This window comes from Labrus bergylta, chromosome 14, assembly GCF_963930695.1.
Source record: "Labrus bergylta chromosome 14, fLabBer1.1, whole genome shotgun sequence".
Taxonomy (NCBI): Eukaryota; Metazoa; Chordata; class Actinopteri; order Labriformes; family Labridae; genus Labrus; species Labrus bergylta.
The window spans coordinates 6,856,597-6,870,485 of NC_089208.1; the positions used below are offsets into that span (position 1 = coordinate 6,856,597).

Genomic DNA, 13,889 nt, shown 5'->3' on the forward strand with positions numbered 1-13,889 from the left:
AACCTCTACATCAATAAGTGGCGTTTGGGAAGCTTTTTTTTTGTAAAAACTGTATTTTTAAATGGCAGTTGAGCTACAGCGAGTGCAAGAAACACATTTAAAACTTTGATCACTAGATGGTGCCGATTACTGATTACTAGAAACTAGATGGCGAACAGTAGATGACCCAGAATGGAGCCCTGAGGAACTCCATGTCAAAAAATTTTATTATAAGGGAACGCACAATTAAATCAGTTAGTCAGAGTTCTGCACATTATCCCATCAACAAAACAGTCTTTTCAGTGTGCTTGCAAGAGATATTTTTATCCGAACCCATCAATAATTCATTCAAATTCTGTTGTGAAATGGCAACAGAGACAGACAGGAAAACCGAGTATAGTGCCTAGTAGTTTATTTTCCTGAAGACAAATTGCTTACAAATAAACATTCCATCACAATTCAAATCAAATTCCACCCAAAGAGAGTTCACCTAATCTGTAAACCTATGATCTTTCTTTAAACTCTATGAACCATTCTCTCACAAAGCTGGAGACTGATGAACCATAAAGGGATATTAGAAATATAATTTGACAACAACAGATGGACTCCCCTTTTTTTATGGCTTTGCTCTGAGTAAAGGCTTGAAGTTGGATGCTGGCTTCATCATTACTGAACCAGTCAGTGTCACAGGTGCAAATCCACTATTTGCCTCTTAATCACATTATGGGCTTTGCTTCTCGTTTCAAGCTTTGGAAGAGAGCGGCTCAGTCGAGAACTGGATCATGGGATTAACTAGAAAGCAACATCCACTTAAGTCCCAAAATGTCCCACACATCAAGTACGCAAACATCATCCATGAATAGAAAACAACCAGCAAAATATTCTAGTAGCCACTGTCTCTAAAGAACTAAGTTTAAAAGTGATGAGAAAATAAACCAAGTTATACTTGTGTAATGCTTTAGTAATTATTAGTTGGCTATAGAAACAACATGATAGCATGGTTAATTTATATTACACCACATCCCATCACCTCTGCTGACCTAATGCTGAGACGACCACATAGTATAAGAAAGTGCAGACAATTACTGAGCATGCACTTGTTTAACAGTAGAGTTTGCAGTTATTCAAGCAGACACTGCACATTTCATAAGGATTCATTGCGCTGCCTTTGTCCCATCTATCAACAGCATCACTCGATCCCTTAAATACTGTTTCTTTTTGAGGTATAGTAACTGCTTAAGCAGTTCAGTTAGACTTTTTTCTTGTAGCCTTGCCGCAGAAGGAAACCATTGCATAATAAAACTACGCAAGCAGTAACAAAGAGAGCCGGTTCTCCATAGGACTATATATAAACACATTTTAATCTCTTTATAACAATATGGAGCTATCTATGATTGCTGCCACAGTCCTCAATCTGTTATAGAATATTTTGGAGAGAGAAAATTTACAGTATCGCACATTATCTGCCAACAGAGCCTAAAGTGACTCTGCCATCAGTCCCTGTCATCCCAGCATCCTACAGGAGCCCTTGTATTGCTTTAACATTGTCACCAAAGGACTATCGGCAAGGTCCAATAGAACTCGGTTACATTAAATAAATCTAGTGGTGTCAAAACATTAACAGATATTGGATATGGTGCATGATCATCAAACTGCTAGAACACAGCAATAAAGGTATTTTATCCCCTTTAACTGTCTGATAATACAAATAGGACTTGTTTTTCATTTGACTGGAATAACGATTATCATCACATTATCATTTATGTCAAACAAAGGCCAGGTGTGCAGATCTGCTTTGTGTCTCTACAGTCTTGAGGACCAGGGTGAAAAGACAGTTATGTCATAAAGACCCCAAAGCCAAAATGAAAAATGCCTAAAGCCGACTTCTTGATCTCTGTACAGCTGGATAAGCCGCAAGTCAAACCTGACATCCCTAAAATTCCTTCGGCCTTTAAAAGAGCCACCTAAATAATTACATGATGGTGTCCAGTGGCAGTGGATGAGATAAAAACCATTTACAGTCTCAGCAGATCCCTTTGACTCTATCAAGTGAATCACTTAATTTCACTAGCGCCATAGAAGAACATGTGGTTTTATATAGTTTTTTCATAGTAAGATGGGAACCAATAAAAGATCATATCATGACCCATCTTCTATCCAATTTGTACATACTTCATACTATTATAGACCATAGAAATATATAAATATTATAAAATGTCTCTTTTTTTGATAGCAAGCAGAGGCATGCTACTTTATTCCAAGCTCTATTTCTGCTCTAGTCATAAAATCAGTACATTGCGAAAAAAAAGAGACCAGCTTTTAGCAACTCTTTGTAGGCGTATGTGTAAAACACTAAACAGAAAGGAACATTTTGGCTTAATATGCTTTGTATCTTGTTGAAATTTAGTACTGCTCAAGTTGTGTAGCAAAGACGGTTACAATAAAAAGTGATGAGTCTGAATCCGAGCTTGGAACTGTGCAACAGTCATATCTAAACTAAGTGAGGCCAGTTTGGTAAGGGATACTTCCCTTTTCACACGAACTGTCTGTTCTGAACACACTCGCTCCCTGGTCAGCTCGTCAGGCGAGTTTGTCATCTATCTTTCAGGGTAAACATAAACTGCCGCCGGGGACGGTTGAGTGATGAGTTGGGGGATTGGGGGGGGGGGGGGGCGATCATCACGACTGTGGGGCGTTCTGGTATATGGATGCCTTGTCTTTTAAGAGGTCCAGACATAGATGACAGCTCCAGCTCCCTGAAGGACAAATAAAATAAAATCCATCAATGTCAGAGAGGCTGAAAGATGCATTTCCATAGGCCAAACAACTTATTAAAGAAAGCCATGCTACAAGTGTGGCTGGATGTTGACCATTTTTCTTGATGATAGAAATGGGTGTGTAACACTGAGTCTCAACAACACTATTACCTTTCTTTGTCGGCATCAAATGTTTTTATGAAATGTATTTAACAGAAAGGTTGCAGAGAGGTTTGACATGCACTACACCCCCGAAAATGTCCCTTAATTTTCCATTCATGTGTGAAACAGCTGACTTATTTATATAAAAATTGTGTTGTTGTGTATGTTTGAAAAGAATCTTATGCTCCTTAAATCAAAGTATCCCAAACCCACTTTTTGCAAAATCAGATTAGTGATTATGGTTATGTAGGCCGTTATGTGGAGAACTTACCCTCTGGAGGTTCTGCCATGGGTGGGTTGAGACAGTACATGTGATATCCTCTGTCACAGTCGTCACAGAACAGAAGCTGATCCTGAAACAAATGGGGAAAGAACAATTCAGCATTTTGTGTGAATGACACCACTTGTTTTTTTTTTTTTGAATGTAGGTATGCTCACGTCGTTCTCGGAGGTGCCGCACATGTTGCAGCACTTGCACTCTATGCACTGCCAGCGGTACGTCTTTACTGCGGCCATCATTACAGGAGTGAACTGCAGGCAGGAGGGATGCCCTGCATGTAGAATAATGACGTCTTTCACTTTGCTGAAAATGTTTCTACACCGTCAGCGGCATGAATCATCAGTTTTATTCCTGTGCTGTGTGGATCCAACATACCTGAGCGCCCACAGTCGGAGCAGGACACCAGCTCTTCTGATTGGCCAGTCTTGTGATTGGTTTTGGAGTCTCCAAGGCAGAAATCACAGTAATTATTAGGCAATGCGATACCATCTGGACCTTTCTTTGGGGCTGAGAAGAGAGGAAAAAAAAGATAACACGTCCACAGAGAATCAGATTTCAGCTTCTCATTAGTCCAGCTCTACTCTGAACTCATGGTGAAATGTAGAAAAATGCTCGCTTACTTTTGGGCTCATTAGGCAGTGGCAGGGCAGGCTCGTTGATCTCTACCTCTTCCTTCTCCTCGCCCTCCTCCTCAGCCAGGTGGGAGTGGGTGTAGTGGTAGCTCAGGCCTGGACGGTTCTTGTAGCGCTTCCCACAAACTGCCACCAAAACCAGAAAACACAACGGATATGACAACAAGGAACAAATTAATAAAATTCAGGGTCAGTGGTGAAAGGGGGTGTAGAGTTATGGAGGCTTTGACTAATTCATTTCCTGCCGTCACTCCTCACCCAAAGACATCAACAGTACAGGAAATGACATATGGCATCACGTCTTCGGTGCCATTTTTGTGTTAGCCATGTTTTAAAGTACAGCATTTGGATAACATCTCTGCTTTGGACTTAGTAAATGAGACGACAGCAAAGGTGGGAGTTTTTAAAACAACTGTTCTAACTACTTCATCTAAGACAAGCACTACCCTAGCAGTGTTTGACTACTAACCCATTCACACATGTACAAAACTCGTGCAAATTTCCTGGATGGGCAGCATGCATTAACGCAAATGGCCAGTTTTCAACACGATCTTATCTGGAATTATTCCTGAAGCTTCCTAGTCAAATTTCCTCAAAGGGTGCTGGTATGAGCCGATGTGTGTGAAACAGCAAGTTAGTGGGCAGCCTGAAGATGTTTATATCGGACGGGTTTGATCTTTGTATACGTAATGAAGCTGCTTCATACTCTTTTCTGCTCACCTGTAAGTTCTTTTCCACTCTTTTGTTTACTATGACTACAATAAATTACATGAAGCACTGTTATAAAAGACTGGAAGACTGACTGATGTGAGATCCCAACGCGAAGTGCTCAAAGGAGACTTATTGTTAATGAAAAGGGTAAATCATCAATAGCTGTTCTATTTTTTTTTTAAATCTATTTTTTTTGTACATTCTTAATTTTTCTTTTTTTTATTTAAATTGTACTGTGTTCACTTTTTGTCTGCAATCTTTGCTCTTTGCTGCTGTAACAATGTAAATTTCCCCATTGTGGGATAAATAAAGAATTATCTTATCTTAAAGGCTCACACCTGAGTGCTATCCGCTTGTCCCATTACCCAGAATGGATGTGAATGTAAGGTGTAAACAGGGCCAAAGAGAAACTCATGAAAGTTTAAGGGGACAAGTATGAAAGAGGCTCAAGAAACGTAGTGGTCTCCTTTCATGTCACCTGTCCATGTCACTCAAAATGACCCCTATAGATTGGCTTTTCAGAGCCAATTTCTCTGATCTGAACGCGTACGTCTGTTTCAGGAGGGAACAGATATGAACTATTTCAGGAGGAGTAAGTGTGAGGCGTGTGAGGTTTGTCATAAGAGCAACACCCAGAGACTAAGTACTTCTGCTTTCACTTCCAGAATTGATCTCATTTTCATTTCCTCAAATGTTAACTGTACTTGACATTTCTTTTTTAAAAACATTTTAACCGTCATCTGAAGGAATGACAATCTTTTCACGTTATTCTTTTTGAAATACAAAGATGCTAAAAACAATGCTAGTCAGATGCCAAGTGCTAGTGCCCAGTAGCAGAAAGTTAATATGACCTGACATGGTTAAACATGCAACAAACTGACTCGAAATCAAAGCAGCAGCTGACTCTAAAACAAGGATTGTGGAATGAGACTTTACAGGGTGCAGAGGTGGTGATGATGAGTAAAGGGGAAAAAAAAACGAATATAGTCAAGTAGCACGCATTAAGAAGCGAGACAAAAGACAAAGCACAGAGAGGAAAACGAGCAGCAGATCAAGCTTGTAGCTTATCGAAATCTGTGGGGAGTTCAGGGCCAGATTGAGGTGGAAAAATACTTTCATAGGCCACAGCTTATCTCTTTACGGCTGAGACGGCTCATACCATACTGAATACGTATTTATTGGTTTGTATAATAACATGGGCATGACCTTTTTAAAGCCTAGTTATAAGACGTTTCAGTAAATTGTGCAGAACAAAACATTTACACTATCAACTAATCCACACAAGATGCAAGTCTACTTGGTAACACAGACAGAAAAAAAAAAAACAGGCAGTGAAGACAAATCACAAGGCAGACTGCAGTAAAAAGGAATAAGAGAAGTATACCTCTTTCAGAAGTTTTTGAAATATGCTTTTGTTTGATAGTGTCTGAAAGAGACAAGAGAGGGAGAGGAGAGAGAGAGAGAGAGAGAGAGAGCAGAAGAGACTGAGAGGAGGGAAACAGACTGACAGAGGTTTAGTCAGTCATTGCTAAGAGCCCGGCTGAAAGTGAAACTGTTTCACAAAAGAGGAAAAGACAATTCAAGCAGTACAGATATAGCCTGACAACACTGCAGAATAAGGAAAAAGATGCACTTCCACCCTGCACACAGAAAGACTGAAATGCAAGTTAAAGACACGTATGATATCATAATGACTACGAGCAATATACAGCTGAGTCTAGCTTAGCTTAAAAGAGTGTAACAGAAAGCAGAACGACTGTGGAGTACAACAAGAGAAAGAGGAAAGGATGAAAACAAGGTGACAAAGACTAAAGGCTCAGGCGAAGTCTTTGCTTGATTGGATTACAAACATCACACCAAACATCACACCAGTTAACATTAGGTCACATGTTCTACCCTCCCCAATCCGGACTCACTGTCACAGGCGTACGGCTTGTCTCTGTCCTCATTTGCTGCTGTGTCTAGTTTTTTCCGAGTACTGCCCACACCTCGACCCTGAGAGGAAACATTAAAAAGGTCAACACGCAGGCAGGGGAACACACACAAAGAGAGAGAGTTTGTTTCGTTGTATCCTGCTGTTGTTTACCTTCCCCTTTCCTTTGCCTCTTCTTTTAGGCGTGTCCTCCTCATAGTCTTCATCGTCGAGGTCGTCCAGAAAGTCATCTGGCTCAAGGATTCTCTATAAGAAAGCAAACAGTCAGAAAGTGACTGCAAGAATACATTCAGGAGTTTTCTTGCAATTTGTGTTAATTAAAGATATTGATTGCCAAGAACTTCTATTTTGTTGCGATGCCGTAGTATTGACACAGTAGTTGATATTGTTGACTTTTACTGATGTCGTATCAAACACTGAAATTCTGGTATTGTGGCATTCGTAATGCCGAAGATTTTAAAACAAAAAACCTTTCTAATCCGAGTGGCCGGATTGAGGCCTCCTGTGTAGTCACTCTGGTTCGAGTCCTCCTCAGACCCTCGCAGCTCTGCAGCTGTCCGTTTTTCCAGAGAGTCCCCCTTCAGCAGAGCCTCCAGGCTGCTGCCGTCTGCTGACAACACAGCATCTTTCTTCAGTCCGACATCCACCTCTACAAAGGAAATACAAAATGAGTTAAGTCACACTGAAGCAATTTAGAGCTCTTTACCTAAAAGGTTGAACTGAAGTCTTACCCGATTTAACAGAAGGGAAGACAAGCCGAGGGTCCACCGGGGGATGAGATCGTCTTTTCTTCCTCCACCTCCTGGATGGGTAGGTGTAGAGCTGCCCCGGGGCCACGCCTGAGGGCCACCACAACACATCCATCTATATGACACTGAGCCGTCTTTTTGAATACTGAACTTGTCAGCTTTATGACAAACTGACACAAAAAGAAAAATTCTGCATCTGCACTTCTATTACCACAACATGGTATTTGCCATGTAAGCAAAATAAAGCAGACACACAGGGAAGATTAAACTGCAACCTAGATTATATTATCAAGGATTTGTATGCTTTAGCAAGTGTTCACATTAAAAGGGGCTATATGTAACTTTTTACATGTATAAATCATTTTTTTAATCGCCCATTAATAAGCGAACGGTTAACTGATGTGACAAAGTAGATGTTTACAGTCTGTCTGTGTTGCCTGTATAAAAAGTTTCCCCGGGTCATATTTTCCGCGAAAGCTCCAGGAAGTGACATTTTATGCACGTTGTCAACGTCCTCCTCACTCCACTCTACTTACAGAGATCAACAGTACAAACTCATCACACACTCCCAGTCTTCACAGCCAGAGGCCGCCTTCCACACACTTCTATCCGCTCTAAGAGCTCTCAAAGGCGGACAGACTCATCAGACACTCCCGCTCTCAGCCACTGCCTGCAGAGACTGTCGTTTGTAGGATGGAGAATGAACACAGACACACAGACTCCTTCACAGACTTTCACATGTGTATGACCACTTACCTCGTCTGTAAACATTATGCCGGTAAATATCCAGTGTTTCGCGGCCGATGATGATGATGCTGCTCATTTGTGTACGTATGAGCACGCGTGATGAGCACGCGAGGGAGAACGAGCAACAGGTTACTGGTGCAGTTCGCCTAACGGCCATGCGGTATTGCTACAAACGCAGTATTTTTAAAAGTTACAGATAGCCCCTTTAAAAAACATTTTGTACACTTGTATGGCTCTGTGTTGCTCTATATTGTTTGCAGTTTTTCATAACGTTCAAAACTCTTTCAAAAAGTGCGAAATTAAATACACACATTCACCTTAGGCTACAGTTCCCCTAGAACTGTCGGGGCACGTTTGACATAGTTTTCTAGTTCATGCGTTTGCTTCTCACCTGGTCCCCTGTGTCTCTTCTCCATCCAGATGTAGCAGTTGCTCTGAGCCACGCCGGTCTGAGAGTCTAGAAAAGGCATCCGGACACTCCTCTCAGCACAGAGCCGTGCATTGTAGTTATGACACTGCTCCATGGCATCTCTATAATACTGCTCTCCCAACCTAACACAAAAAAAACAGAGCCAGTGATTAAAAGAGCACAATCAGCAGGTGTGGCAACAACAGGGTCGTCTAACTTCAAACCTTTGTAACTCTGTCATTTTGGCTTAAAGTTGTCTCTCTCAGCTGTGCTGCCGCTTCAGATGAACAGCTCACTCACAAGACAGCATCTTTGTACCTCTGACAAAATCATGAGAGTGCAAAAGCAGGTGCCTTTTGTTGTATGTCAACAACAGAGAGCTTCGAAGTCAACATAGTAGTTATAGTGTTATGTTTTCAACATTAACTTTAATAGGGATGTGTGCTAATTCCCTTTTAGCAAAGATGAGGATGTATATCTTCCATATCCGATACACAGGCTCATGACTACAAAGACTTCACTTGTTCTTCAACTCCTTGAGTGGCGGGCAAAAGATAGATGAAAAGAAATGGTCTTGTCACGCAACAGCTGCATCTAAACTGAAGCTGTCAGGGTGCCCTGGAGCAAGGCACTCCCCAGTTAAACTGGAACTGTTGAGACATGATTAGCCTGGTTGTCCAAAAAAAAGCAAAAAAAGCCTTACAGCAGCTGCTCGCAGACTAGACACTTCTACGACAATTTTCTTAATTTCAAGTCTCTTGAACAGATACAGTTGCCTTATATACATTTTTACTGTTATTGGATAAGTTCATGAGTAATAAACACATCACAGAAGTCTGAGATTATCAAATTGTGAAAACTGAATGCAAACGGATGAATATATTTTCATTATATCATTATACTAGTCTATATTATAGAACATTTCATTATATTACACTATATTATACTACATTATATTATATTATATTATATTATACTACATTATATTATATAACTGCACTCTGCATTACTGTGGTACAACACTGCCTCTCTTCTCTGCTGTTTACATTACTTGCTGCTATTGATCATACTAAGTCACTTTAATCACTTGTCACTTTATCTTGTCATTCTCTGAAAATACTGTCTCAATTCTCCCCAGTTAACTTCATCATTAATTTTGTACTGTATATACCCCCCTGTTTTTATTTTTATTTATCTTATCTATTCTGTTTAATGTGCATTTTGAGCTTTCTTGTCTGTGCTGCTGTAACGCCCGAATTTCCCCTCTGGGGATCAATAAAGTATTATCCTATCCTATCCTATCCAAACAAGCACTTTGGCCTCACTGAGCATGAGTACATTTACCTATTGGATGAAGACCTGAGTGTTGTCTCCATGCTCACACTCCATTTTAGGGCTGGGGCGATATGGACCAAAACTCATATCTCTATATTGTTTAGGTGAATGGCGATACTCGATATATATCGATATGTATTTTATTAACAGCGAAAACACATGGAGAAATAAACTACATGTTTGTGAATTTAAAAAGTAATATTATAAAATAAAAATGTTCCTTAAATATTTTCTTTTCTTTATTTCGAACGATTAAAAAATAGATGAAAATGAATAAACAAACAAAAAAAAAATCTGTGTATAAAAAAAAAGCCAATTTCAATATAAGACACATTTGACTTGTTTAAAAAAGGGATAGGAAGAAGCCTACCCCCATTCTTCACCATTAACAAATGCAAAATAAACTAAACGGACAATACAAAAAAAATACTCCAATCGAGCTATTAAGAAAAACAGAATACAATAAAAGAGAGAGAGAGGAGGAGCAGGGTTAACAGGGACAGACAGTCATCATCATCAGTGAGATGAGAAAAAGGTGACCGTTATTTTAACGCAACTTAAACTATATCGATATTAACGATATTATTGTCTTACCCTACATCTTGTTTGAAAATATATCGATATACATCTTAAAAACTCGATATATTGCCCAGCCCTAATCCATTTAATGCAGTCCGATAACGCTTAAAACAGCTGTTATCCCCAGATTAACTGGTGCCAAATTAAGAGTTGAAAAAAAAAAAGCTTTTAGGATTCAGGAAAACTAAGTTGAAAACACAGGTGTTGTGTAAAACAGCAGATAGGATATAAAAATGTGTTTTTTTCCCCCAATAAAAAAAAAACAAGTTAGAATTGGTGTCACGCGTTACTATGGTTACTATGGTTACCAGGACTTAATCACTGGATCATAAAACGTCCTGTTATCCGCCACCTGGGCCACCGCCGCCAAGGTGAAGACACCGGAAGTGGAAGCACGTTTTTTTTTTTTTAGTACCAGGACTGTCAGGTACAGGGTAACAGGGAACTTTACATCCCCCCCTTAAGAGTTTACTACTTTCGAATTACAACTTTGTGTACGCCGCGTTCAAAGCCAGTCCCGCATTTATTGTAAATATCTACCGAACCACTATTTCACTCTCTTTAGCTCGTTAGCTCGTCTTAGCTGCTGCACTTCACTGAGGTTAGCGCCACACAACGACACAACAAGTAACAACTACACACACATCTCCGACAAGATCACACTGGTTAACGTTGAATAACACGGAGTCACGATTGAGAAAAGTAATCTGCGTGTCTGCTCACTTCCACTTCCACGACGTGATGGGAACACACACACACGACGGTCCCGGCTGCTAACCTTACACAGTTTAAGTCAACGAAAGTGCTGCTAAGCGAGCTAACGACACGGTCGGAGGCTGTGGGGGTGATACAGCCGCGAATATGTGACCTCGGTGTTTTGTAAATAAGAACCGGTTAAAGGTATGTAAGAAGAAAAGTCCCAACACTTACAGTTTCACAACATTCTCAACAACAGCTGCCATCTTGCTTTAATACACGGGAGGAGTGGAGGAGGGTTCTGAGTTGCCCTCTGTCAGGACTTGTAGGCAGAGCGAGCACACAAGGCGTCTACCGTGCGCCCTCTGCTGGCGGGGCTTCGGTATTACAAGATAGGTAATCATGCACCATGCATCAAACGTTATTCGTCCCCGGGGTGGAGGGGGGGGGAGGGCAATTCAAAGGCACATAGAGGAGTAAATTAACAACAGTGCAAGTAGACGAAACATTGCTGTACATATATAAACAACACAACTTCAGAAGGTCAACGCTTTTTTTATTTATTTTTTATATTCAGGTCTAATTGTTTCAGCTGTTTACAGGTTCTTGCTTTAAATTACACACATATATATTTTTTTATTTTCCCTGCACGGGTTATGTACATTTGTTGTTATAAGTCTATTTTTAATTGCACAGTTTAAGTTTGTTTCATCTAGGGGTATTATTTAAATCTTTTTTCTGGTTAATATATATGTATGTGAGGGGAGGGGTGGGTCAGTTTTGTGGTTAATTTGTAACAAATGTTTCATGTCATGTACGTCTTTGTAACCTGCTACTGGATGCTTTGAATTTCCCTCTGGATCAATGAAGTATCTATCTATCTATCTATCTATCTATCTATCTATCTATCTATCTATTTTAACCTAAATATAAAGTGTCAATTTGTATACAACTTAAAGCTTAACTTAAAGACTTAATTTAAAAATACAAACTATAAAGGAGTAGATATAAGTGGACAGTGATCGGACTAACAGATGTAAACAGATGTAACCATAACTATGTGCAGTAGTGACCAGATGTAAACAGAACTATGTGCAGTAAACGAGAAATAAATATATATATATATATATATACAGAGCTATGTGCAAGTCGGCTAAATACTAGATAGTAAATGATAAGTTATAAGGTGCATGGTGAATAATGGAACAACAGAACTCATATATACAATATAACTGTAAAGGTAAAAATGAGATAAATAAAGTGACCGTAGTGCAATGATGGATAAGAAACATCAGGAATAAAGTAACCAGAACTGGATGAATACTGAAATAGAAAGGATAGAATAAAGTGATGTAGTGCATGAGACCAGATAAAGTATTTTTCATGTCATGTGTCAGCAGCTCATGATCATAAAGGATAAATGATCCTCTATAATTGTATCTCTAGTAAAGGTAACTTTAACATAAGCTACACAAATGAGACTCAAACTGTAACAACCTAGAAAGAGCCTTTATTTTGACTGCATGGGCTCGAAACAAAATGTTTTGTTGCTCCTGTTTATTCTGGAATACTTAAACCATATATCTTTTTTTTTTTTTAATTCCTTTAAATTTGTCAAAGTAAAAAAAAAACAAGACTAGTGGTAAAAGTAGGCTTAAATAAGTTAAAATACTGCATGTAGATATGTCCCTTCAGCCCCTCCTTCTTTTTATACAAACTTTGAGGCTGTGATATCTTCCGGCTCTTTGAGTCTTTGACCACCATCCCAATCCTTCAGCAGTGAGGTTTATAACCACAGTAGTGAAACTGGGATTCATTGTTCTCTTAAAAACTCAAACTGAAGGTTTCCTTAGCTCCTAAGATGACTCCATCCTTCCCAGCATCCACTGATTCATCATAAACCCACTGTTAGTCATCACTCCATCAGCCTTGGCCTCATTTGCAGCAGATGTCTCATTGATTCATTGTTAATGGCAGCACTGAACAAACACTGCACATGTATGCTACTCCAGCAATATATGAACTCATATTTATAGCTCCCATCTAGAATTCTTTTTTCCCACACAATTGTTTTCATTATATGATGACTTTTCCTCACCCCCCCACCCTCGTTCCTATAAACACCACAGGCACCCACCCAGCGGAAACATTCCTTGGGTCTTCAGTAAAAGTACATTTCATTAACAAACAAAATTCATCTAACTTACAACACATACAACAGATATAAAATAATATATAGTTACATAATACAATACACATATACACTACATTTTAAACTGTTATATTACATTGATACTATATTCATATGAATATATATTTTAACACCCTATATAATATTAAATACAACATATTATGTAACAGTATATAAATATTATACACCCATACATATATGTTCTTATATAAAGTGTGTACAGTACAAATAACATTTGATAAAATGGGATAATTAAACTCATTTTAAAAAATTAAGGATGAAATGCACGATCAATAAATAATAGTCCTTCTGCATTATACTAGTTAGGAAAATAAGTTCATTATGGTTGATCAGATGGAAGCCTGTTTAGCCTGCTGAAATGTGAGATGAAGGGTTGCATTTTCTGACTCAACCTCTGAGTGCAACCTTGGTTTTCTGAAGTTGGAGAAAGGACATTAAGCCACTCAAAGAGAGAGAAGCTGACTGGATCGTTTCCATGACAGAAGGATTCTCTAACGTGCCAGGAGGCTCGAGAACGCAGTAACATCAGTCTGTTTGGTACGTTTGTCTGAGATGTCCACGGGGACTCCAAAGATGGCTGTCGATGGACATTGTTGTAGATTGATTTTTTTTTTTAACACATCAGATAAAGTATCAAAAATGAATCCCCAGAAATGTTTCCATTTCTGATGAAAATAAAACACGGGGCTAAGGTTGGCAGGTGTGTGGC

General features: G+C 39.3%; 1 protein-coding gene across 3 annotated transcripts; it reads right to left on the reverse strand.

Moving 5' to 3' along the window:
- Positions 1 to 374: 374 nt before the first annotated feature.
- dpf2 (double PHD fingers 2) lies at positions 375 to 11,323 on the reverse strand. 3 transcript variants are annotated; one of them, XM_020646181.3, is made up of 12 exons: positions 11,203 to 11,323; positions 8,341 to 8,501; positions 7,185 to 7,292; positions 6,924 to 7,102; positions 6,607 to 6,699; positions 6,437 to 6,515; positions 5,905 to 5,946; positions 3,798 to 3,935; positions 3,553 to 3,684; positions 3,336 to 3,448; positions 3,169 to 3,250; positions 375 to 2,735 (listed from the first exon to the last, which is right to left on the reverse strand). In XM_020646181.3, exons 1-12 carry the CDS (start codon positions 11,232 to 11,234, stop codon positions 2,659 to 2,661), a joined length of 1,236 nt encoding a protein of 411 aa, XP_020501837.1. In that variant the 5' UTR covers positions 11,235 to 11,323; the 3' UTR covers positions 375 to 2,658. The 3 variants fall into 3 exon arrangements, with proteins under 3 accessions (XP_020501837.1, XP_029135601.1, XP_020501838.1); XM_029279768.2 differs by lacking the exon at positions 11,203 to 11,323 and adding an exon at positions 8,583 to 9,002; XM_020646182.3 differs by lacking the exon at positions 5,905 to 5,946.
- Between the last annotated feature and the right edge of the window lie 2,566 nt (positions 11,324 to 13,889).